The sequence below is a fragment of the Myotis lucifugus genome, unplaced genomic scaffold (genome assembly GCF_000147115.1).
Source record: "Myotis lucifugus unplaced genomic scaffold, Myoluc2.0 scaffold_61, whole genome shotgun sequence".
In the NCBI taxonomy this organism is placed as follows: domain Eukaryota; kingdom Metazoa; phylum Chordata; class Mammalia; order Chiroptera; family Vespertilionidae; genus Myotis; species Myotis lucifugus.
Window position 1 is genome coordinate 6,001,192 of NW_005871109.1, and position 27,513 is coordinate 6,028,704.

Below are 27,513 nucleotides of genomic sequence, written 5' to 3' on the forward strand. Positions count from 1 at the left end.
TGGTCATTTGGTCACTTAGGCTTTTATATATATACTACGAGGCGCGTTGCACAAAGAGATTCGTGCAATAGGCTTTCCTTCCCCTGGCTGCCGGCACCAGTTTTCCTCCAGCACCCAGGACCCAGGCCTTCACTCTGGACACAGCAGAGAAGGCAAGCCTCGAGGCTTCTCTGCTCCAGCAGCCGCAGCGGAGAAGCCAAGCCTCTTCAGTCTTCAGTTGTCTTTAGTCTTCAGTCGTCTTCAGTCTTCACTCGGGTGGAACCTTCAGTCTTCGCTCCATGCTTGCATATGCAAATTAACCGCCATCTTTGTTGGGTTAATTTGCATACTCATCCTGATTGGCTGGTAGGCATAGCAGAGTGACACCAATTTGCATGTTTCTCTTTTATTAATGTAGATATATATACTAGAGGCCCGGTGCACAATAATTTGTGCACTTGGGAGGGAGGGGGGGTCCCTCAGCCCGGCCTATGCCCTCTCGCAGTCTGGGACCCCTCAGGGGATGACCACCTGCTGGCTTAGGCCTTCTCCCCGGGGGATTGGGCCTTAGATGGCAATCAGACATCCCTCTGGCAGCCTGGCAGCCCTCGGGGGATGTCCACTTGCCAGCGGGGAGCAGGCCTAAACTGCAGTTGGACATCCTTAGCGCTGCTGAGGAGGCAGGAGAGGCTCCCACCACCACCGCTGTACTGGCAGCCATCAGCCTGGCTTGTGGCTGAGCAGAGCTCCTCCCATGTGAGAGTGCCCTGACCACCAGGGGCCAGCTCCTGCATTGAGCGTCTGCCCACTGGTGGTCAGTGTGTGTCATAGTGACCAGTCATTCCTAGTCCTTGTGCTGTTAGGGTCAGTTTGCATATTACCCTTTTACTATATAGGATAGAGGCCTAGTGCATGGGTGGGGCCGGCTGGTTTGCCCTGAAGGGTGTCCCGGATCAGGGTGGGGGTCCCGTTTGAATGCCTGGCCAGCCTGGATGAAGGACTGATGGCTGTTTGCAGCTGGTTGCACCCCCTTCAGGATGGGGGTCCCCACTGGGGTGCCTGGCCAGTCTGGGTGAGGGGCTGAGGGCCGTTTTCAGGCTGGTGGGTGACTGAAGTTCCCAACCTCTCCTTTTTTTCTTTTTTTTTTTATTCTGGGATTTATTTACCTTCTATGGCTGTCACTGGAACTGAGAGCCGGCTTTAGCTTTGAGGCTTGGCTCCAGCTCTGAGACCTCAGCTGCTGAAAGCAGGTATCTGGGTTTGTTTGGCTTCTATAATTGAAACACTGTTGCAACTCCAGCTCAGCCGGCTGGCTGAAAGCATGGGATTTGTTTAGCTTCTATAATTGCAACATTGTTTCTTAGAATGCAAGCTCAGAGCCCAGCAGCGGCAGGCAGGGAACCTTGGCTTCCTCCTTCACTGGAGCAAGCAAGCCTCCTGTTCGCTTCAGCTGCCTGGCTGCCGGCCGCCATCTTGGTTGGCAGTTAATTTGCATATTGCCCTGATTAGCCAATGGGAAGTGTGTCGGAGGTACGGTTAATTACCATGTTTGTCTATTATATATTAGAGGCCCAATGCATGAAATTCATGCAAGGATAGGCCCTTGCAGCCCCAGCTACCTCGGTCCTCGCAGCTGCCCCAGTTGCTGCCTCAGCCCTCACAGCTTTGGCTTCTTCCAGAAGGTCATCCAAATGGTCGTTCCGCTGTTCAGCCGTTCAGTCAATTTGCATTTTACACTTTCATTATTATAGACTAGAGGCCCAGTGCATGAATATTTATGCACTGAAGGGGGGGGGGTCCCTCAGCCCGACCTGCCCCCTCTCACAATGTGGAAGCCCTCAGGGGAAGTCCTACTGATGGCTTAGGCCCACGGGGAGCGGGCCTAAGCCGCAGTCTGGTCTCTCTCTGCGGGAGGCAACCAGGTGGATCAGGGGAAAGCGCTGTCCCCATCACCCCGCTGCTGCTGCCACTGCCAGCCCTTGTAGCCATTGCAGCTGCAGGCCCTCCTCAGCCTCTCCCGCGCCACCACCTCTCCCATGCCGCTGGCCCTTGGCCCTCGCAGCCGTTGTGGCTTGTCCAGAAGGACATCCGGAAGACGTCCGGTCTATCCAGTCTAATTAGCATATTACCCTTTTATTAGTATAGATGTTTTCAAACTCTCTCTGTACTGACTCTTTTCATTAGATTTCTCATTCAATTGATGCCCGCCCCGCCCCCCCTGCCCCCCAAAGTGATTTTTAGATTTTTATGGACCTAGAGAACATTAGTATGCTAAGTGAAATAAGCCAGTCAGAGAAAAATAAGTATCACACGATCTCACTCATTTGTGGAATATAATGAAAAACATAAACTGATGAACAAAAATAGGTCCAGAGACATAGAAGCATCAGACAGACTATCAAACCTCACAGGGAAGGCAGGGGAGAGTTTTTGTTGGGGGGGGGGGGGTAAGAGATCAACCAAAGAACTTGTATGCATATAAGCATAACCAATGGACACAGACAAAAGAGGGGAGAAGGCCAGGGCTGGGGGATGAGGGTGGGCTGGGAGGTGTCAATGGGGAGAAAAGGGGACATATGTAATACTTTCAACAATAAAGAATTTAAAAATATAAAATAAAACATAGAGTAGTAGTAAAAATAATAATTAAAAAATTTATATACTGTACAATTCAGAGTTTCGTTAGACTGTTCTATGACAAATGCATAGAGTCATGCACCCACCATGACTGCAATGGAGAACAACTCCATCTCTCCTCCAAAATTCCCTCTTGCTGACCCCTTGTAGTCAACTCATCTCCCCATCCCAACTCCTGGCAACCACTGATTTGTTCTCTTTCTCTATAATTTTGCCTTTTTCACAATATCATGTAAATGGAATGGTATTGTGAAAAAGTATGTAGCCTTTTGGGTCTGGGCTTCTTTCACTTAGCACAATGCACCTGAGATTCATTCATACTATTGTGTGCATACTGTGCGCATGTTGATTGTTTCCTTTACTGCTGAATAGTAAGTATTCCATTGTATGGATATAACAGTTTATCCATTTATGCACTGAAGGACATTGAAGTTGCTTCCATTTTTTGGTAATTATGAATAAGACTGCTGTAAACATTCACATACATGTTCATAGAAATTTTAAAAATAAATATGCTTTTATTTCTCTTATAAATTTACTATTTTTCAAATTTCATTTAAAATAATCTAAATGTGGGTAGATTGTATAGATAAAAATATCAGTATCCCCTGCTATCTTCTCTGAGCTGCAGTATTGCCTTCATGTATGTACACAGGAACCCCAACAGAGCCAGCCTGCAGCTCCCTGCCCTGTCCTCTTTGTGAACCCCAAGAAAGAATAAGAAAATAGAATCAGAGGTGATCTTACACTTGAATTTAGTTGCAAAAACCTTTAACAAAATATTAACAAACCAAATAGCTGAACATGCACAATAAGATGGGCTCCCCTACTGCTGCTGGGATTATAATCTGGTTAAACCACTTTGAGATATAATTTTTTTGATCTAGCAACTCCATTCCTAGTTATAGATACCATAGAGAAATTTTGCACATGTTTGCCAAGAGACATGTATCAAAAGTATACATATTGCAGCATTTTTCTAAAATAGAAAATAAGCTTATTCAAATATCCATTGATAAGAGACTAGATAAAAATTATGATATGCCATTACAATGGAAACTAAAACACCTCTGCCAAAAAAAAAAGAACCACAGTACATACATGAACATAAATAATCGATACAAATACTGAAAATAGCAGTTTGCAGAAGGATGGCATGTTATAATGTCTTTCATTAAATCTCAAAAATAGGCAAAACTGAACAACCTACTTTTATGTGGTAAAATTATTTTAAAAACAAGAGAATTAGAGGTATGAAACTCAGTATATTGATTATCCCTGGGGGGACTGTGGGGATGGAGAAGGGACACACAGGGAGCTTCGTAGAGGCTGATAATGTTCTCTTCAGCTAAATTCCGATGGACTGATGTACTCTTTGTTATTTTTAAATCACATATATACTCTTGGATGTGTCACATATTTCATTTAAGAAAGAAAATGCTTTGTCCTGGCATATACACTAGGATAAAAGCTGTCAAAGTCTCTGTCAGAGACCTGTAGCGTTATTGATTCCTTCTTTCAGACGTTCTGTTCTGCAGTTCTACCACCCTCCACTCCCTCCGAATAATCTAGACATGAGGGGACAACATGTCTGAGAGACAGTGAGTGAGGGGGTGGGATCTGGTGGACTCTCACAGAGACACAGCTCATTAGAGGCCGGTGATGGCCCAGTCCACGCACCTCCACCATATAGAAGGAACTTGGCTCCGCTGTCGTCAGCTGGACACCAGGGCTTTCTGTGGGGCTTTTCAAATGGTTGATCCCTTGGGATCAGTTATCCAACCAGCCTTCGTGTTTTCGGTGCCACATGTAAATGGTGTACTGGAGCTTCTCCTACCACTGGCTCCAGCTGGCAAGAGTCAATGTGAGCATCGTTGCCAAAACTGCTTTCAGTGATGTCACATGGATACTTCAAATCAGCCCTGCTGGCAGTATTTACACCGTGGAAATAAACAGATGCTAAATGTCAGGTCCCCTTTCTATCCCTCCCACCTCAGCCATGTACACATCTACCAGAACACCATGAATATGTGGCATAGCCATACATATTCAACTGTGAGGAGCATGCATCCTGGGATTTCCTGGAAATTCATATTGTCCCCTGAGTGGTTCCAAGTGTCTTCTGCTATTAGGTCTAGAAGTAGCCCCAGGGTCTTGGAGACCCTGCCACTATAAATCAGCCACTATAAAATACTGGACTTGGCAATGACTCAGAAAGTAAAATTTTGATGGACATGTAAGGTTTTTCATTTCTTAGCATTAAAATAAAGCCTATGCTGTTGTAAAGCATCCCCTTCCCTTTTCTGAACTTGGGTCCACATTGGCACAGAGGGAACCTCATGAATTCTAGTGTTTCCAGGTGAGGAGGCAGGCACCTCCTCCAAATCAGAGTCAAGCTGAGATGACCATAGTCCCATTGAAAGTCTCTGAGCCAGTTTCTAAGTGGGTCACTGAGAGAGATTCCTGAAGTGCTCAATGCCTACTGGCCAGAAAGCCAGAGATGAGCAGGGTATACTAACAATGCCAGGAGCCCATAAAAAAGAATGAAATCTTACCATTGCAAAAGCATGGATGGACCTAGAGAGTATTATGCTCAATGAAATACGTCAGACAGTTATATGTGGAATCTAAAGAACAACATAAACAAACAAAACAGAAACAGACACAGAGAGTGAACTGGTAACTGCCAGAGGGGAGAGACATTAGGGAACTGGGTGAAAAAAGAGAAGGGATTAAGAAGCACAGATTTGTAGTTACAAAATAGTCACAGGGACATAAGTAAAGCATAGGAAATACACTCAATATTTCGAAAACTATATATGGTGACAACTGAGGTATTGGAAATATTGAGGGGAACACTATGTAAAGTATATAACTGTCTAACCATTAAGCTGTACACCTGAAACCAATACAAAATAAATTGAAAGCAAAAAATAATAAAATTGAAAAATAATAACAAAACTGTTGGGTCAGAATAGGTTAGCATAGTTTTAAGAGGTTACTCTGTACATTATCATAAGGTAAACTTTTTTTTTATTGCTTAAAGTATTACAAAGAGTATTACATATGTCTCCTTCTCCCCCCCCCCCTTTGACATTCCCCCAGCATCCCCTACCCCCCAGTGTCTTATGTCCATTGGGTATGCTTATATGCATGCATACAAGTCATAAGGTAAACTTTTACTTAAAAAAAATAAAGTGTTTAAGGGTTAAGTGAAAAAATGTATAAGTAAATAAAAGTACAAATTCCAGGAGTATGGGCATGACAGCTGACATTCACCCAGACCACTCAGCTCATGCTCTCCCTTCCCTGACCTCCCCAGATGCTGCCTTCTCTTCTGTGGGCTGACTCGGGTCCCACAATGATGCAGGTACCATTATTGATTGATCTGGCTTCAGAAGTTGAGAGGTTTAATTAAACTATCATTTTTACATTCAACAATTGCTATTTTTTGTTCTTCACAGGAAGGAGTGAGAATTTTTACTTGACTGCTAACATTTATAAAACTCATAATCTGCTTGGAGAAATAAAGAACAATTTTTTTTCAAAAAATTAGTTCATAGGCTCAGATCTGTATAACATCTTCTAACCAAATCAGGCCCTAGGCCAGCCATGGGCAAACTACGGCCTGCGGGCCGGATCCTGCCCGTTTGAAATGAATAAAACTAAAAAAAAAAAAGACCGTACCCTTTTATGTAATGATGTTTACTTTGAATTTATATTAGTTCAACACAAACACTCCATCCATGCTTTTGTTCCGGCCCTCCAGTCTAAAAAGATTCCCAGGCGATTCTAATGTGCAGCCAAGGTTGTGCACCACTGCCTAGACTAGAGCCTCACCAAACTAGCGCCCCTCCCCCACCTCCTTAAGGAGCATCATTTTATTCAATTAGTGCTTACTAATTGTTTCACTTCTAGACACCATTCTAGAGACTGGGCACACAGTGGCATCCAAGCCAAATCTTTGCACTCACAGAACTGTCTAATGGAGAAGAAAGAAAATTGAACAATTAAAGAAGGTATGATAAGTAATGATAGAAGTAGAGAGTGTCATTTTCATGGAAGCAAATGCCAGAAAAACCTATTGTAGTACAGGGCTCAGGTAAGAGTTCTGTGAGGAAGTGGCATTTAAGCCAGGGAGAGAGGAGAAAAAGGAGTAAACCAGCATATATAATACATTTTTAATCATGACCCAAGGATACATTTTCATTGATTTTTAGAGAGAGAGAACGATAGAAACATCAATTGGTCACTTCATGTACGTACCCTGACTGGGAATGGAACCCACAACAACCTGGGTATGTGCCCTGACTGGGAATCAAACCCACAATTTTTGGTGTTCAGGACGATGCTCCTGCCAGGGCCATATATAATAATTTAAACTGACTGAGTTGGCTGTTGAAAAACTTAGTCCTAATTCCCCATTATCCAGCTGTGTGACCTTGGTTGAATCTCCTAATGGCCTCCACTCAGTTTTATGTGGTAAAGAAGGACTTTAGATCCCAGGACCTCTAAGACTCTTTGTGGCTATTCAATCACAAGGCACATATATAATACATAGATTACTATTCAGTTAGTACAAGTAAAATCTGCTTTCTGAACAGACTTTGAGCAACACAGTACACAATGCTTCCAGTAATAGATTACAGAAACTCCTCTAGGTAAAAATACTGGATTATAAAATCCTTTTAAACGCATAGCAAAGCTGACAGGACAGAAATGGAATTATTCAGTGACCAGAACAGTAAGAAAGCATGAACCCACAGCGGTGAATGAGCTCCAGAGCTGGAGCGTAAACGGAGGTACATGTAAACCTCTCAGGGTTCTGTGCCTGGGTTGTAGAGGACTGTAGGAGAATCCTGCATAAAGCTGGGATCCTAAAGATCAAGGGTCACATTTTTAAAAGATAAACACAATAGAATATCTGTCTTGCATACACAGATGTTCAAGATCCTTCCTGTCTTGGACTTGGATTTGCTCTGGGTAAAGCAATATATATATTAGAGGCCTGATACATGAAATTTGTGCACTCAGGGGGTCCCTCAGCCTGGCCTGTGCCCTCTTGCAGTCCGGGAGCCCTCAGGGGATGTCTGACTGCCAGCTGTGAGCCCGGCTTCTGGCTGAGCGGCATTCCCCCTGTGGGAGTGCACAGCTCCTGCATTGAGCATCTGCCCCCTGGTGGTCAGTGCATGTCATAGTGACCGGTTGTTCTGCCGTTTGGTCTATTTGCATATTAGCCTTTTATTATATAGGATATCCCACTTGCCAGTTTTTAACCATCAACACAAGCCTAAACTTACAGATTTGGAGCCTATAGTTATCCAAAAACACTCACGCTCAAAGCCATGCTTAAAGTGGCTGCATGTTGGTAGTTCACCTAGGCATCTGGTAAAAACAATTGCAAATCATCTCTGAAGAAATGTACTTTCAACCTACGGCTTGGAAACTTCAGAGGCCCCCCTGGTCCATGAGGTCTGCATCTGCAGATTCCACTATCAATCCATGGTTGGCTGAATCCAAGGACGCGGAACCCATTGATGCTGAGGGCTGACTAAGGGACTGGAGAATCTGCAGATTTTGATATCCACGGGAATCCTGGAACCGATTCCCCATAGATAACCAAGGATGACTGTACTGGCAATATTCCAAGATAGATGAGCTCACAATAATAAATCACTAAATATAAGAGACAAGAAGACATGATAAGTTATGGAGTGGATGGAAATGCCAAACAAAAGAATCAGAGCTGCAAAGGTTATAGCTATTGGAGTTATGAGCAACAGAATATATATATGTGTGTGTATATATACATATATGTATATGAATATATATGTGAACATACATAAACATATATGCATTTATATACATATATAAAAACTAACTATTCATGGAAGGGTAAGAGAAATAGAAAAGGGAACTGAAAGTAAATTGAAGAAATTAGTAAATATGCTAAGCAAATATGAAAACACATCAAAAATACTTCTACAAATGGCTGAGAATTTTTCAGAACTGAAAAAAAGGAAACAATTTCAGATCCAGGAAACCCAATAAATCTCAGCCAGGATAAATAAAAAGAAAGGCCCACTTAGCAATTTTATAGTTAAACTACAGAACACTAAACAGGAAAGCAAAATCTGGAGAGCAGTAAGAAAGAAAAGGAAAATTACATACAAGGAATACATATTAGACTAATTGTTGACTTCTCAAAAGCAACTGGAGGTCAGAAGACTATGGAATGACGGCTTTACAATGCCCCAAATCAGAGTAACTGAGAGTTCTATGCCCCCAAAATTTATACCGAGAAAAACAATCTTCTAAGAACAAAAGCAAAACAAAGGAGGTGTGGCTCTTTGTTGAAGAGTATTGCCAGCCTATGGAGACCAATAGAAGGCATCTAGAGAAACAAATATTCCAACTTCACTCTCCTCCCTTCCTCATTGTCTGAATCTAATCAGAAGCCACTAAGGGAGATCTTTTCAGTTTGTAGAAAAATAAACAAAACCTCCAAAGCATCTAGGGGCACTGAGCACAGGCAAATGCAATGTATCCAAAATAACACTCCCAGCCAGTCTTATAGACCAAGAATCACACTGATCCCAACCCAGATAAGGACCACACAAGAAAGTAGGTTACATGTACCACTCAGGAGCACAGATGCCAAAAATGCTAAACAAAATATTAGCACACTGAACTCAGCAATGTATAAGACAGGTAATATATCAAGGTTAATTGGGATCATACTAGGAATATAAGAGTGACTCAAAATGAGAAAATTAATTAATGTAACTGACCAAAGTAGCATATCAAAAGGGGTGGAACCTCACAGGATCATAGCATTTGATAAAACAACTGTTTGTGATAAAGTTTTAGTCAACTAGGAATAGAGGGATACATTTTTAATATTACAAAGATAACCACAAACTATCTTTAGAAAAATTCTATCAATGCAAATATTAAAAACATTCCATTTAAAATAAGGAAAAATCAAGGGTGACTACTACCATAATTATTACTCAGCACTGTATTGAAACTCCTAGTCTGTGCACTAAATATTCTTTTAAAGAATAAAAGGTATACAAATAGAAAGAAACAAACTATCATAATTCACATGACTGATTATCTACAAGGAAAATTCAGAAGAATCCACAATCCAATTATAAGAATTAATAGTTTTGCAAAATTGACAAATAGAAAATAAATATACAAAACTGCATCACTTTACAGCAGCACTAGTTAGAAAATGCAATTTTAGAAAATATACTATTAGAGAACCAAGATGGCGGCATAAGGTATATACTTATATGTGCTGCCCCCCACAACCACATTAAAACTACAACTAAAAGACAAACAGCCATCATCCAGAACCAGGGGAAAGCTGACTGAGTGGAAGTTCTACAACTAGAAGGAAAGAAAAAAGCGCATTGAGGCTGGGTAGGAGATGCGGAGGCGCCAAGAACAGAGATACAGAGGCGCGTGAAACGGCGGCACCTGGGTGCACGGTTTTTTTCAATCGGAAGGAAGATACAAGCTCTCGACTGAACTGAACTCGTTTCTGGTGAGACTCTAGGGACCCAGACTCCTACGGGGAGAAACTGGGCTGTCTGGCATTGGGTTGGAAAGCGAGGGTAGCTTTCTCGCAGAGCTGCTCGCAGGGATCATTGTTACTGTGGGGACGCAGGACTCCGGGATTCGGAGACGAGAAGATGCAGAGACGCGGAGACGGCTGACTGACAGCCATCACTGTTTGCTCCGCCCTGGTGATTCTCTGAGACCCTGCCCCACCCAATTTACAACTCCACCCAAGCTGTGCGCACCAGTGCAAATGAATCGCTTGTCCGCCCACAGCCTAACCTAACAAACTGCAGCTGAGTCAGAGAGCTCCAAAAGTTCCAAACGCCAAACAAAGAGAAATCTGTAGATCTCGCTGTAGCTCCTGCTGGGTGAACTCACACAACAACTGACTTTGCACCTCCTTGGAGATCCAGGAGCCAGTGTACCCAGTGGTCAGATACCAGATTTCAACTCCTCACATCCATAAGTGACACACTCAAGAGGCAGACTCAGTGAGCACCAAAGCCCCACTGAAGCAAGTCCTGTCCCATAAGGGTGTCTCCTGCACAAAAGTTCTTCCACTATAGACACAGCAGGTCCTCGCAGTCAATTGGCCTAGAGGTCATTTCCTCCCAGGGATACCAACAGCAATCAAGGCTTAACTACAACAAGACTGTGCACCCAGCCCACAAAGGGGTACACCAAGAGTGTCCACCTCAAGTGATTGGGGAGGCTGAGCCACTGGGCCCAATAGGACACCTACCACACAAAGCCACTCTATCAACACAGGGAAGCAGCCAAAATGTGGACACAAAGAAACAGGTCACAAATGAAAGGAAAGGAGGAAAGCAAACTACTGGATATAGAGTTCAAAACCACAGTTATAAGGTTACTCAAGAATCTTCTACGAACCTCCGAGGAACTTAGTGAGACCTTAAAGGATCTTAATGAGAATGCCAAAAAAATGGAAAAGGACCAGTGAGAAATTAAGCATACACTGACTGAAATAAAGAATAATTTACAGAGATCCAACAGCAGACTAGAGAATCCCAAGAATCAAGTGAAAGATTTGAAATATGAGGAGGCAAAAAAAAAACAACCCATCCTGAAAAGCAAAAAGAAAAAAGAATCCAAAAATATGAAAATAGTGTAAGGAGCCTCTGGGACAACTTCAAACGTACCAACATCCAAATTATGGGGGTGCCAGAAGAAGAGAGAGAGCAAGATATTGAAAGCCTATTAGAAGAAATGACAGAAAACTTCCCCTACCTGATGAAAGAAATAGACTTACAAGTCCAGAAAGCAAAGAGAACCTCAAATAAGAGGAATCCAAAGAGGACCACACCAAGACACATCATAATTAAAATGCCAAGGGCAAAAGACAAAGAGAGAATCTTAAAAGCAGCAAGAGAAAAACAGTTAGTTACCTACAAGGGAGTACCCATACGACTGTCAGCTGATTTCTCAACAGAAACGTTGCAGGCCAGAAAGGAGTGGCAAGAAATATTCAAAGTGATGAATAGCAAGAACCTACAACCAAGATTACTCTACCCAGCAAAGCTATCATGTAGAATTGATGGTCAGATAAAGAGCTTCACAGACAAGAAAAACCTAAAGGAGTTCATCACCACCAAACCAGGATTATATGAAATGCTGAAGGGTATTCTTTAAGAAGAGGAAGAATAAGAAAAAGGTAAAGATAAAAATTATGAACAAAGTGACAACAAATACATATCTATCAACAAGTGAATCTAAAAATTAAGTCAATAAAAAAATCTGATGAACAGAATAAACTGGTGAATATAATAGAAGCAGGGGCACAGAAAGGGAATGGACTGACAATTCTCAGGGGGAAGGGGGTGGGGGGTGCGGGAAGAGATTGGACAAAAATCTTACACCTATGGATGAGGACAGTGGCGGGAGGTAAGGGCATGGGGTGGGGTGGGAACTAGTTGGAGGGGAGCTATGGGGGTAAAAAAAAGAGGAACATCTGTAATAATCTGAACAATAAAGATTTTTAAAAAAAGAAAATATACTATTTAAAATAACAAAAAATATCTAGCAATATATCTCACAAGAGACATGCAAGATCCTCCTGTAGAAAATTATAAGCCTCAAATGATAAACTTAAAGAACTAAATAAATGGAGAAATGCACAATGGTCACAAGTAGGAAGACTCAATGTCGAAAAAGATACAAAACTTCCCTAAGTGAATCTATAGACTTCATACAAGTCCAAACAAATACAAGAAAAATTTTTGTTTAACTTGACAGTTAAATTCTAAAATTTATGAGAAAATTCAATTATCAGTCAAGGCCTAGATCAATTCTTAGAATTTTTTTTTTTAAGCTGAAGAAACAGGAATTTTGAGGCCTTTAGCCCTTTTGGATTTCCTCCTGGATAAATAAGTTAACATTCTTCAGAAATTCTATGGAAATCAAGACTTCTCCGGAAATGGACAGGGAACTCTTAGTCCCAGGAGAGTGCTAAGCACATGACAGTGATCTTGGGGCAGAACATCCTGTGGGCTGCCATTCTATATTCCTATCCCATGGGAAACTGCTATTTAAGATGTTCCCACCAGGAATCAACCTTACCCACATTTTTAGCACTCAGTGTTGCTCTTTCTACAAAATCTCTGGAAGCAACTTACAGCAGATCCCTGTTGAGCTTTTTTGTTGTTGCTGTTAATCCTCACCTTCCCATTGATTTTTAGAGAGAGTGGAAGGGAGGGGGAGAGACACACAGAGAAAGAAATATCAATGTGAGAGAGACACATGGATTGGTTGCCTTCCACACGAGCCCCAACCAGGGCCAGGGACTGAGCCTGCAACTGAGGTATGCCGAAATCAAATCTGAGATCTTTCAGTCTGCAGGCCGACACGCTATCCACTGAGCCAAACTGGCTAGGACCCTGTTGAGCCTTTTAATAACCATTCCAGCTACTTTATGGAATTCATTTGTCAAAAAATATAAATTGATGTCACACTAGATGGTATGACCAACCTCCTTCTACCAGGGCTCATCACTGTTGGCAGAGAGTATCTCAGCTTATATCCAAGGGGACTTGGCAAATACTCCAATGAGAGGGTCCATTCTTGAGTCATTCAAAGCAGCATAAGCAGCCTGGCCATCTTGTTTCTTTAGAACCTCTCTTGCTGCCTACTAATGCGGGAATAAGTATAATCCTTGCTTCCCCGTGCATCGAGTTTTTGGTTTACCAATATCACACTTTTCAAGGTTGAAGAGATCTCCCAAATCACCTTAGTTTCATCCCCTGATGCTCTCTGCACCTTCTCCAGCTCCTCCTTTTCTTTCCTGTCATTATGATAAAGGCCAGCAAACCCCCAAGATACTTCACTCATCTGAGCAGCGGGACAAAGTTGCCACGGGTACCTACCTGGTGGCATGGAGAAGGTGCCCAAGTGTGGGTGAGTCCCCAGTTCACAAACATGGCTGAGGATGAGAAAGTACTAGTGTGGTTATTTGGTCATCGGGCAGAGAATGTGTGTTCTCTTCCTGAGCAGAGGGACAGCCTCTCACTAGATGGGCTCCAAACTCAAGCTGGATCATGGTCTGAGCTGAGTAAGGATTGGGTGTTTGGTGTCTTTGGATGGCAAGGCAGAGACAGAGAAAGGGAAAGGAAGATGGAAAGAGGAGAGAGGGAGAGAGAGAGAGAGAGAGAGAGAGAGAGAGAGAGAGAGAGAGAGAGAGAGAGGAAGAGGAAGAGGAAGAGGAAGAGGAAGAGGAAGAAGAAGAGAAAGAGAAAGAGACAGAGACAGAAAGAGAAAGAGGAAGAGAAAGGCCTTAGAAGGGCCATATTCCAGAAGACAAGCTAACAGTTACCTGAGGAGAAAAGGTGAAAGAAACAAGTGGCATTAAAATATCAGAGTTACCTAGGAAAGTCCAATTTTCCTTTCTATTTCAGGAGTGTCAATGCACCTCTGCAGAATAATGAAAAGGACGTAAATTGAGTAAAAATATCACCACGCAATCTCGTGTTGAAATGTATGCATGGATTTAAGGCCTCCCTCCAGGCTCTTCTGCCCTCTCTCTCCCGAGCTCTAAGCTGGATTTGACCTTCTATAGATTGGCACTGCCAATGTCTGCAGACCTTTGCAGGCTGCTCTTCTTGTAGCTATGACTCAATATTTGAAAATATGATGCCAACTCTTCTCAACCATTCTCACGTCTGAGGTTAAAGGTGAAGATCTCATGAGGAATGCCTCTGAACTGAGCTGACCTGAGAACATGGGTAAGGACTTGTGCTCTTTGCTGCAGATTACGGTCAATAGGATGCCAGGATCCACTTAGCAAAAACAACCTAAGAAAACTCTAAAGAAAATGTGGTAAGGAGAGCAGATAATATGTACTGTCTATTAGAGAATTGCTGAGAATTAGAAAGTAGAAAAGAGCGAAGGTTATTCTTGTATATTGTTTTCATCAATAATTCTTGGAAATTTCAGAGTGAATATTGTTAAAGCCCTGTTTCTAGAAAGACATGAGGAGGTTCTGAAGCCATAGTTTTATGTATATTGACATGAATTTCATACTTTGCCCCCCCAAATAAAATAAGGTGTAAGTCATTTAATCGCATGCTGACCAAGAAACACCTCCACAACTCCCCCCAAAAGAAGAAATGCTGGACTTACGTTGGTGACATATTCGATGTCCTTCCAAAGGATGCACTCCCTGGGGAAATCAGCCAAGTCTAAGAAGTGGTCCACCACCACCTGGCCGATTAGGTCGTGGCGGGAGAACCTGTCAAAGTCATACACAGAGAAGTGCAGTTTCCGGGCCTCAAGGTCGTTGTAGGGAACCGGAAACAGAAACACTTCGTCAAACACAGGGTTCAGGGTCTTCCTGTGAACTTTGGTCTGGTGTTTTGTTTTCCGATCCGGAAGCAAATAGATCTTGACGTAAGGATCTGAGGTCCCAGAAAAGTCCTTGGCGGGCAAATTGACGGCTTTGTGAATCTTCACTATGAGCTGCTCTAGGTCACAGTCATATTTTAAAATAAAGTTCAGTTTCCCACAGGCTTTGCTGTTACTCCTTCTCCCATCATCGCTGTCCAGTGACCTCTGCTTGTATAACTCCGGTTTAATGCGGCCGATCCCGGCCAGCTGTTCTTGTTTTTGCAGTTGCTGGATATTGAAGTCCGGGTTCGACAGGTTGAGTTGTCCTCGGATTGAATTATGCCTTCAGTGAGGAGCAAGAGAGGACAAAGTTATAACCTCATTAGCTACAGGTCTTTCAGAAACGTGTGCCTGGGATGTAGGTAGACTGGACTGTTACGCACTGTTAAAAACTTAGATCTGTGGGCCCTTTTTTGGGGGGGGGGGGTAGGGGGGCGAAATTCAATATGCTCATCAATGTGAGTAAGCTTCTCCCCAAGGCTTGAAACCCAAAATTGAGGGCTGGTGTCAGGAAATGAAATGATTACCTGTGACCTTGGAGCTTTAAAGGTTTAATGCACTTTCTCAACTGATAAACCATTAAGAAAGCTTATCTGGCCGGTGGGATGTAAAGATTTGTTCACACTGGTTTAAAAATAAAATTATTCACTTTTATATACAATGTCATCCTGGAACTGAAATAACTGTCTGTGCGTCTTCTTAAGAAGAATGATTCCGTCTCTAAATAGCACAGACTTTCCTATCACCGGCTTACCGCTTTCTAAGGCTGTATATTCTTACTGCTTCAAATCAGATCATTTCCTCACGAGAACACAAGTTTTGCTTGTGTGAGGGTGGATGTATGGGACAGGACGTGTCTGCTCGCAGTGGACCGCGTCGGCTCTGACAGGGGCGAGTGACAGCTCTGTGAGTGTCCGCAACGCCACGTGGGTCACTGCTGGGCAGCAGGAAGAGTTTATTTCTGTAATAAACACTACGGGCATCAAAGGGAAGGGAAGCTGCTAAAAATGTATACAAGGATTCAGTCAGGGAAGGCTGGATACCGACACTTGCAAATCAAATATTTGCTAACAGAATCGACTCTTCACCCAGTACTAGTAAGCTTATTGGTTTGGGCTAGAAGCTTCCCAGAAATTCTCTTTGAAATGTGCATCATCGTGTGGGTTTTGGTAAACGGAAAGAAGCAGTCATTACATACAAGATTTTTCTTATGGCCATTTTTGTTTGTCTTTAGCTCAGATTTCAGAGTCATGATACTGTATTTTCTGTAGTCTCTCAATAATCTTAATTAAAATAGCCTTTCGCCACCGGGTCAAAAGCAACAGCCGGCCGTCTCAGATGGATTGGTAAATATGTAGTTGGAGAGGCAGAATAAATATTTGAGTTGATCTTGTTTTCCTTTCTGAAGGCTACTTTATAAAATAAAGATGTAAAAGTGGGATAAATAGCCACCGAGACATGGCTAAAACTATTCTCCCTTGTCATTCAGATGTTGCTATGCTGAACATTCCTCTTTGTCCTAAAATACACTCCTAGTCACTGAGCTGGTATAACAAGAGCACAATCACAGAGCTGCCATTTGCACCTGTCACAGCCAACACAGTCCCCCACAAGCAGACACATACCCCAGGCACGGACATTGCCACGTGAGTAAAAACTGTGTGGTCTGAAAGTTTTTGCTGTGAGATTTTAATTTCCTGCAGAGAAATCCACAACCTTAAGTTTCCTCTGTATCTCTGATTTTTCAGGGGTAGGGAGAGAGATGGCAGATGCTCTTAAGCACCTAAATGGCCTCTCTGTGCAAGTATAGCTCAGTCACTCCCTTGTGGAGATGCTAACCTCTGGAGTGCCAGAACAGAGCTTTAGTCTTGCTCTGCTGGGATCTCTGGGCAGAAATGACTGGCAGGGAGCAGCGAGTACCCAGCCCTATGCAGAGGCCTTAAGGGGCTGGTACCAGCTCTGGCTTCCTCTGCTATTGCTTTTTCCCTCCAGGCTGGCTTCACACAAGGGCCACGTTGGGGTCTGGAGTCAGCATCTATGATGGCCATTCTGGGAACTCTCAGTGACGCTGTTTAAATACTAAAAGTGCTCCATCTAGACCCACGGGATACGCCTTCTCTGCACCAGCGTCTGTGATGGGATGCTGGTCCTGAGTCCACGCCAGCCCCAGACTCTGCTGTCACTTCTCCCCCGAGGTGCTCTGAGCAGGCTCTCTGTGCATCGCAACTTACCTTCGATGTTTTGGAAAGACTGGCTTCAGATTCATCACAGGAACATTTTGTCTTAACCCTTATCTGCAGGACGAAGCCAGCCACGTACATTTACATTTTAATTTAAACCTACATGAATTTGGCTGCTTAGCAATGGAACATACTCTGTTTTCCTCATACATTTTCTTAAGACATGAAATCTGAAGAGAAGTAAGTCCTACATGTTTCGCTGTTCCCGACCAGGGGGTAGACGGAGTGCATTGGGGAGGGCGTTAGGGAGAGATTTGTATTTCAAAGACCAAAACATCCCCTCAGAAAGCAATTAGGATGCCTCCATTCCAAATTCCAACACAGCTGAAGATTTCTTTTAAAAATTGAGCGCAGGTATGAATACTATTATCCACCCAAATGTTATATATGAGTTTCATTCCCAAACTCCCCCCGCCCCCATTCAGAATCACACTTACTTTGGGGAAAACAGTGGAACCTACTGTAAGGCAGTGGCTTAAAGCAGAGAGCAGGGACTGTAACAGGCCAGGACAGTTCTCACTCCCTGGGGCTCTCTTTCAGTCGCTTTCAATTTCCCTTCAGGAGAGAGTCAGCGATTCCGGGAGTTGGAGGCATGGGCTAGAGATGCTCAGGGCAGCCAGAGAACCAAGGTAACTCATCACCTCCCTGCATACTCTCTGCAGCTCTCTGGACTGAGAAATGAGAAAGTAGAGCAGGGAGCCTGCCCCAGGGACATGGAGGAGAAGGGAGGTAGAGGAAATGGAAAATCAATATTCCATGGCTCTCCTGGGCTATTCAAATGGAGTTGGGAAGATAAGCAAGTCAACAGCAAGACAGAGGAAAGATTCAGAACAGAGTGTTGTGGCCTGGCTCTGGGCACCCAGATGAGGAATTCTGAAATGGTCAGTGGAGGTGGTACTTGAGCGCACTAAACTAGAGGCCTTGCCCCGCCCACCAAGGCTCTAGGATTTGAATGCTGCTGAGTGACACTGAGAGTGTGATAAGGAGGGATCTGTGTCCCAGGCAGGTGTCCACTGAGCAGGGCTGGGGAGTCCAGTATTTTGGTGTTCTCAGGGCTTAATGTATACAATGAATGGAAGGAGAGGAGGTGAGCCCCAAGGATGGGTGTGATAAGGAATGCTGTACCTACATTTCACCCTAACGCTGTCTTAGAAAGCTGGCCCTGGAGTTGAAACTCTCAGCATGGTCCACCTCCCATTAGAGGCCAGTTTCCTGTCTGAAAGAGGCCAGGATGAGAATTTCCTGGACGTGGCTGTCCCAGACCCGAGCTGGAAGACTCGTGGTTGGGCCTGAAGAAAGCCTAATTTCAAAGATGACTAACAAAATCTATGAAGCAGACTTCCCCTAACAAACTCAAAAACACGCTTCCATGCCTGAAGGGATCTGAGCCTGTGGTTCAGTTGCAGCTAAAGGTCAGGAGCCGCAGGTGCCCAGATGCAAATGGCTTTTCCTCGCCCCCTTCCCTCAGATTCAAATGAACTACGTCCAGCGTCCCACGTTGAGACCCCCAAAGTCTCAGTCCCAGAGCCATCACCCAAAGGCCAACTTCCTCCACTGGATCTTAAGAAAGAGAACATTACTGTGATTCAACAAATTTGGATGTGCAAAGCAAGGTGTCAGGTAGGGTAGGAGGGAGAGAGAGGCAAACCTCTTTAATGCCTTCAAGGAAATGACGCCCAGGCGGGTGATGAGATAGTCATACACTAACTATAAATCAGGGCAGAGGGGGATTAAAAACCCCATGACTGGAGGTTAGAGAGCCACAGAAGCAGACAGAGGGGAAAAAAAATGCCTCTGGCTCGGGAAACTGTCATGGAGGAGATGGAACTTGAGCTGAGCCTGCCTACTTAACTTGGCCTCATCCTTATCAGCCTTCAAGCTGACACTCTAGACCTCAACAGGGAAATTAACTGTGTTTTCCTCTTGGTCCCCAGCTCTCCAGCAAGATGAGGTCTCCAGCTCTTCTGCCCCAGCAGCTTTCTCCTAACATCTGGCACTCAGACCGCCAGCATCCTTCCCATCACTGGATTTCCCCTGTGCAGCCACAGACAAGGGTACACTCTTCTATCCTCCCGCCTCTCAGGGCCCCCATCTCAGAGGTGAAACTTGGTCGATCTTTTCCCCAGTTCTGGGGCATCCATGTTGACAAGGCTTCAGGGTCCAAGGAGAGGGAAGAGAGAAGCAAATTGTTATTTCGGAACCATCATGGGTTTCTTTACTAAGTTCAAGTCAAGACAGGGAGGTTTGGAAACACTGGGGACAGGATTCTGTTTCCCTTCTTGAAACTCCCCTGGTGATGGGGAGGAGAGAGTTGGGTTGTCCTGATCCACAGGCAGACACCAAGGAAGTGGAGTGGCAGACAGGACAGACGCAGTGACCTGATTACAGGGCAGGATGGGGAATCTGAAGCTTTCCTGTAATGGGATTCACAGGCTTCTAGAGCAAGTGAGAAAATGATGATGTAGGCATCAGGCCTTGGCCAGTGGAGGTGTGTGGTCAGGTATAGGTAGATACACTAAAGCATAACCAGCTTCTTCCCACTTCCTCCCAAGCAAAACAGGTTTAAAACCTTGGTGTCACCTTCCAATATTGTGCCCCCCAAGACTAAGGTGAGCCTATGTCCCGCATTCCTGAGATTAGCCTTAGTATGTCCCCAATTAGTCTGCAGGCGTTTGAGGCCAGAGCTAGATCTTTTTTCTCTTTATTATTAGCATATAATGTAGAATTTTGCACACAGCAGATGCTTAATGCATGCGTCTAAAGTAAATATAGGAATGCCACAGACATAACAGTTTCCTATAATTAAATCCCAGTCCAGAAAATACACATTTACATCTAGTTGAAGAGGTCTACATAACTTCCACTTTTGAAGGTGTCAGTATATTAAAATCTGAAGAAGTAACTAAAAGAGTAATTCAAAAAATTGTTTTAAATGTTTCTATCTAACCAATGCTCTCAACACAAAACAGTCTAGCTTAATAGAATTGTGCTACTCACCGAGTAATTACAACATTTCATCCTAGTGGCACCACTTAAGTAGCAAGTAATAGGATGATTTAAATTTAAAGTATGATGACTGTCTTCTTTCAGTTTGGTCAGTGTATTCGGTGACTGTAGGAATTGCTTAGTTCAGAGATAAGGCCGGGAGTCTGAATGTAAGGCTCTAAATGAATGTGAGACCTGGTACACCAGCCTCATACCATTCTGGCCCCTGCTCAGTTTATACTTTTGGCTCTTTGTCAGTCCTGTCAGCAGAACACAGAGAAGTGGCCTGATATTGATGAATGTGTTATCAGTCATTCACAAAAAGTCTGCTATGTGCCAGAGGCCACACCTGGGGTTACATATTTAGGGAGAAACAAGGTAGGTGGGTGGTCTTTGAGCTCACAGAACTCATAGTCTAGAGCAGTGGTTCTCAACCTTCTGGCCCTTTAAATACAGTTCCTCATGTTGTGACCCAACCATAAAATTATTTTCGTTGCTACTTCATAACTGTAATGTTGCTACTGTTATGAATCGTAATGTAAATATCTGATGTGCAGGATGGTCTTAGGCGACCCCTGTGAAAGGGTCATTCGACCGCCAAAGGGGTCGCGACCCACAGGTTGAGAACCACTGGTCTAGAGGGAATGTAGGCAATAAATAATAATTTAGTTTAAAATGGAGCTCAATCCTGTGAAGAAGTGAAAGCAAGGCAATGTGTGAGAGAATGAAGAGTGGGAGGGAATGGAGGAAAGAACACATGCTTCAGACAGGGTGATCAGGGAGGCCTTTCTGAGGAGGTGACATTTTAGGTGGGAATGAAGGCTGCAAAGGAGCCAGGTGTGGCAAAGAAAAAGGAAAAGCATTTCAGGCTGAGGGAACAGCCCGTGTGAAGGCCTGAAGGCAGGAAAGGTCTGGAGACACTGAGGCTGCTAAGAGAGAAGCTAGAGTGTGATGAGCTTTTTCACGCAAGCTTCCTACTGAGTCCACGTTGACAGTGCCCTCTGGGCTGTGCCACGTGGTGGCCTGGCCCAGAGGTGAGGCTGACAGCGGATAGAAGCGGCACACAGAGCCTCCACAGATTTGATAAGGAGTTTGTGGTGTGGCAACTGAAATTTTTACAAAACTCCAGAAAGTGGTGCACTAGGGTGAAATGTAGTTACCCTATGAGCAGCACAATTCTATTCAGCTAGACTGTGTTGCATTGGGAGCATCAGTTAGATAGAAACATTTAAAAGAACCACTTTCGAAGTACTCATTTAGTGCTTGCTTCAGATTTTCATAAATTGACAGCTTCAAAAATGGACCTCAGACCTCTCTCAACCACCATGAGAACCTGAAACTAGATGTAAATGTGTATTTGCTCTGCTGGGATTTAATCATCAGAAATAATTATGTCCATGGCACCCTTATGTTTACTCTGGAAACACACATCATAGATGACAGAGGAAACTTGAGAAGGCTTGAAAAACAGATTGGACCTGCATCGTGGGACGTAAGTCAGAGACGGGAGTAGATGGCCTGCCAAGGTTCCTTCTGTTTGGAGGATCCAGGGTTTTCATATATTTGGAATACAGACCTGTAAAATGTCCTGGGAATTCTGGGGCGGGGGGGGGAACCCCACCCACATTCCCAGGATATTAGAGAGATTTCATTATACAAGAGAGATTTCACCTAAATTAAAAAGAATTAAGAAGAATTTTGGAGGTTTCTAATAGTAATGGTGCTAACTAGAAAGAGAATGCTAAGGTGTTTGATATTGGAAGAACAAGAGAAAGTCACCTTGACCAGAAATATTCTTAGAAGATGAAACAAAGCTTATCGTCAGAACATTCCAAAAGGCATTGGTGGAAGCACATATGTGCAAGCTGAAGAGGCCAGGTGTGGGTGTGTGTGTGTGTGTGGTGTGTGTGTGCGCGCGTGCGTGTGTGCATGTGCGTGTGTGAGTTGTGTGTGGTGTGTGTGTGTGTGTGTGGTGTGCGTGTGCACATGTGTGTGCACGCGTGCACGTGTGTGTGCGTGTGTTTGTGTGTGTGTGGTGTGTTTGTGTGTGTGTGGTGTGTTTGTGTGTGGTGTGCGTGTGGTGTGCGTGTGCGTGCATGCGTGCGTGTGTGTGTGTGTGTGTGTGTGTGTGTGTGTGTGGCGGTGGGGGGGAGGGGAGTTTCTGATGGAAATGCTGTGACAGAAGCCATGCCAACTGCAATGCCCTTAACCGCCAGTCTAGGCCAAGGAGGTGTCCTGGGAATTTTGGGACAAGTGATAACAGCCGCAGGAAGGAAGCAGTAAGACAGGAAGTGCAGCAGTGAGAAGGTAAAGAACACAGGAGAAAGAAGAGAGAAGAAATAGTAACTAGCAGAGCAGACTACTTAGCGTCATCTCAGCAAAGAGTTCCTTCCCCCTCCCCAAATAGGGAATCAAAAATGTGACTTAAAAAAAGGTGTTAAAAATGTTTTGGAGCATGAAGGACATTTTACTAATTTCCCCCATTTTGTCACTGTGTGTGTTATAACACAATTCCTAGAGAATTACAAGACCATACACCATTCTTACAGTAATACCATCAGCAAAGATGTGTGTTTCCAGACAAAACTCATAAAAGGAGTTCAGTAGTAATTTAGATAAGTATTTTAAATGCATAATGACACACATTATCAGTATTAGGTCATATGCAGATGGAAAGAGTTTAGTTTTCTGATAGTAGTTCAGCTAGAACTAAGCTTGTTTTGGCCATCAGAAAAGGTAATTTAATTGCATGACTCCAAAACAAAAATCAATCTAAATGCAGTAAAATATATTTTACAGGAATAATTCCATCTCTCTTCTCTTTTTACTTATTTTTTTCCTTTTAGCTAATGTCTACAAATCAGTGGTGAAGATATCTATAGTTTTTATTTTTAAATACAATCTCTTTTTGATATGCAGAGCCCTTACACACTTTTCTAGAATAAATACTGTGGTAATCAGAGTGATGTGGTTGCTATCAATTCATCAGAATGATGGCAGAGTCCTCAGATCTACAATCTAATAAAAACCCAGCACATCACCCTGTGTCGAGGGGACCCAGATCAGAACAATTAACACGCAGAGTAAAACCAAATAGGAGACAGTTTCAATGGGAACCCCCTCTGACAGGCCCCAGTTATTGGAATACTGAGATTTTGTTATGAGTGTACCGCTGCGTGAGCCCCACAGCACCATCGAGGAGCTCCAGTTATACTTAAGTGTTAAAGCTGAAGAGAAATCCTAGCAATAGAATCCGAGGATTTCTTCTAAACCAAAAGGCAAACAACCACCCCTTTCCTCGCAGAGGAACAGCTTAGGTTTAGCTCTTTGACTCAGAATTGGAAATGATGCTAAAGTGGGTTTCTGAAAAAATTAAATTACAAACTGTCATATTCCATCCTACTTAATGTGAATGAGCAGAGCTTCCAGGATATACTCGATTAACATTTAAAAGGGTAAAATCTTATTGCTGTTTCTAGAGAACAAATAAAAAAGATTTTTTAAAAATCCCCCCAAATTGTGCTCCGACTTTCTAAATAACAGCACATGCTTTTCAGCTCTGACTATTGCTCAAGCAAATATTCTCATTTTTAAAAAGCTGCTTCCCAGGTCTCTTTTCCTATAGTCTCTTATTGAAAGTGAATTTTTATATCCAAAGATTCAGAATTGGCTGTTTGACCTCAAAGCCACCTTTATGCAACATCTGAGTCTTGGGAGAGGCCCGCCTCCAGGATGATGCTGTGAACAGCAGCCCTGAGAGCAGACGGGCAGCTCATGTTTTAGAGTATTTACAGGTATAGGCCTGGAAAAGCACAGGATGTCCACGCTGTTGTTTCATTCTTAAAACCACCCATACGTCTGCTGTCACTCTTTCTCTCTTACAGAAGAGGAAATGGAAACCCGGAGAATAAGGTGTCCAGTATCACATGTCTAAGTAAAGCCAGTTCCCTGGGCCCCAGACCCTTGCTTTTATGACTGCAGGATACTATTCCTCCACTGCCACAGGGCACAGAGCGTCCAGTCACACAGAGAGGGGCCCTAGGCCTGGGCACTCCGCAGGCCTTGCAGAGGCTGGAGATGGACCAAGACCTCTGGCCAGTCTGGAGTGCAGAGAGCCTGTGCATGCCGGCTAGGCTAGGTCCCAGGCAAGGGAAGAAACGCCCCAGCACTGGGAGTGGTAAACACAGGATCTGATGGTGACTGAACCCGGTTCAAACCCTGACCTAGGTGCTTACCAATATATAACTTTGTTACTTCACCTGCTTAAATTAAGTTTCTTCTGTGAAATGAAAATAATAATAGGATCCATTTCACACAAAGTTGTAGCCATAATGCAATAGTGCAGGTGAAGTTCTTAGACGGTACCTGACAGGGTAAGTCTTAGTCACACTAACTAAGTGTAATTGTGGACCAAGAAGAGACGGCGCAGAGCTCAGGAACCTCAGTGCAATACACTGAGCAGCACCGAGTTCCCGTATTCACGTCTGTGACAGCGAATGGACATGTGAAAGGTCACAGGCTCCTTGGTGACTCAATGTCACTGCTGCCAAGAGAGGGGAAGGGGTGGATGGTCCCTGCTTTGCATTCAGAAAGGAAGGAGGCGTTACTGACCGAGTCGACGAGGTTGGCTCTGTGACTTGGCGCTTCACACGGACGCTGTGGGCACAGTTCTCCTGGGCTCCCGTCTGGGTGGAGAGGGGGATGTCCGGGGAGGTGTGGCTGATCTTCATGGAGGAGGGGCTGGGAGGGTCTAGGAAGCCCTCACTGTTCTCCTGCTCATTGATGTCTGTGTCCGTATAGTTAAGAGGCTCCTGGTTGTTGTCTTTGCTACCAGAGAACAGGCCTCGTTCTCGCCACGGAACCCAGCAGAGTTTCCAAGACACGAAGAGAGACACACCAAAGAGAGCGAGGCCACACGCGGTGACCAGAAGGGTCAGCAGGCTCACCGAGATATCTGCAAAGAAGCAGAGATTAAAGGTCAGTATGATTGTTACCCGCCACCCTACCATTGCCCTGGGCAGGTCAAATGGCCCTGCCATCCATCCATCCCTCAGCAGCCAGCTGAGGAAGTAACATGCAGGCTGTGCTTAGAAACAAGAAACAGGTTGCTGTAGCAAGAGACAGGGTATATCCAGGGGGCCTAGAAAGGCCCTGCAAGTCAACCATAACTGCATTACTATTTACACTTTCCCACAGCAACACAAATCATTGATACTAGATGAGCATGGTGGTTTCATTGTCCTTCAAATTTACTGTCATCTCAGAGGGGAAGGGGAGGGTGGACTGGATAAAAGACAGTGAAGAGAGTAGCCAAAGAACATATATACATAGCCTGTGGACACACAAAACAGAGTGGTGAAGGCCAGGGGAGGGGTGGCGGGCTGGGTGGAGGTGGGCAAACGGGGGGAGGGGAAAAATGTAGGACATCATTAATAGTGTCAACAATAAAAAAAAAGCAATTCCTCTGTCATCTCAGAGAGCTGTATAATATCACTTGTGAATTGTGTAAGTACGACTTTCTAAAACAAAACAAAAAACTAGAGTGCTCTTTCCCTATTCTTGGTATCAACTTTTAAGGGTCTCAGCAAAATGAAGCTCAAGCCCTCTGAAGCCTCAGGAATACCCACATCCCAGCGGTCAGGGTGCCCAGGACCAGGGACGGTGCTCCCCGTTTGGATTTCCCCGGTAGCAGGCCTGAGACAAGTATTCAAGGGCAAGTGGTGTGCTGAGATGAAGATAACACAGGGAGGGGAGAAGGGCAGTGATCCAGGGAAGGAAGCCAGAAGTAAAGGGGGCTTTATCAAGCCAGTTACCACCATGGGGGACTGGAGGGTGAGCCTCCTGAGGGGGCTCCACACACTGGGAGTCTCCCCGTACCAGGGGCCAGGGACCAGGGACTTGGGCCATTTATAACATTGGCTCCCTTCAGTCACTGATTTGAGGGAAGTTCTCAGGGGGCATTTCCAACCTGCAGCATGAGTGGCAAAGTAAGCTGCAGTGGCCGAAAAAATCGCACATTCAAATAACACAAAGGCTGGCCTTTGGAGGTCAGGGGGCATGTGCTCAGGTGGTGAGGGTGAGTGTGAGGGGATATGGCAGGGCAACAACAGCATCTGCCACGTACACTGTGGCGCCATGGCCTCAGCTAGGGTCCATGACAGTGTGGTATTTAGTGGCTGAGCTTTTAACTCTCAGAACAAAGCCCAGCCCCCTCCATCCTTCCGCCCCACCTTCTAGTGGACCAAGGAGGCTGAGGTGTCAACCTGAGTCAGTCCTGGCACTGTAACCCCTTCCTTTAAAGGACACCCCTACTGCCCTTACTGTGCTACAAGGACTGTCCCTGGGTTACATCTTTACTGCCCATCAGTAATATTCATACTGTGTTAGCCAAAGTTTTCTCAATCACTATACATGTCAGGCACTGTGCTAGGCTTTGGAGATACAATAGTAAAGAAGAAAATTAGGAATCGATTATTTAATATTCACAAAAATTTTTAATTGATTTCAGAGAAGAAGGGAGAGAAGGAGAGAGATAGAAACATCAGAGATGATGCTCATTGATTGCCTGCCTCCTGCGCATTCCCTACTGGGAATGGAGTCTGAAACCCAGGCATGTACCCTGATTGGGAACTGTGACCTCATAGTTCAGAGGTTGATGTTCAATCATTGAGCCATGGTGGCCGGGCAATATTCACGAATTTAACTACCCACAGCACATCAGCAATCCATGATCCATGACAGTTGCTTAGGCATGCAAATGAACCCTTCCTGCAAACCACTGACCTCCTGAGTCAAGCTGACCTCCTGGCACCCATGTGCTTTTCAATATGACTCTGAAGGTACCTGATCATTGTTATAAAATGATGAAACCATTTCTTCATGAAAAATTGCTCTTGACAGAGAGCCAGCTGCCAGGGCTGGTGATGGATCTACTGCATCTCCTCTATGACTCCCAATCAATCTTTGCCCTAATAGTGAAACAATATCACATCTCTGCTTGAAAACTCTGGGGTTCCAACTTCAACATGGGTAATGAGCTCGAATCTTTGCTACTTTTCTGTTTTTCAGTCCCATGGGAATGAGATGAGCAAATTACATAACAATGGAAAACAAGGATGGGTACCATCAATCCATCCGTGAACCAGTAACACCGAGGAATTTCTGTAATTGCTTTTAAAGGAAAAGCCAATTAGTGCTGCATGCT

At 44.2% G+C, this 27,513-nt stretch overlaps 1 protein-coding gene across 1 annotated transcript in view; it reads right to left on the minus strand.

Moving 5' to 3' along the window:
• SYT9 (synaptotagmin 9) overlaps positions 1-27,513 on the minus strand; it is a 125,538-nt gene that overhangs the window by 51,493 nt on the left and 46,532 nt on the right. Inside the window, exons 2-3 of the mRNA XM_023754591.1 lie at positions 24,921-25,263; positions 14,821-15,367 (exon numbers count right to left, since the gene is read on the minus strand). Of these exons, the coding sequence (XP_023610359.1) occupies positions 14,821-15,367; positions 24,921-25,263 (890 nt within the window). The remainder of the gene's footprint in view (positions 1-14,820; positions 15,368-24,920; positions 25,264-27,513) is intronic.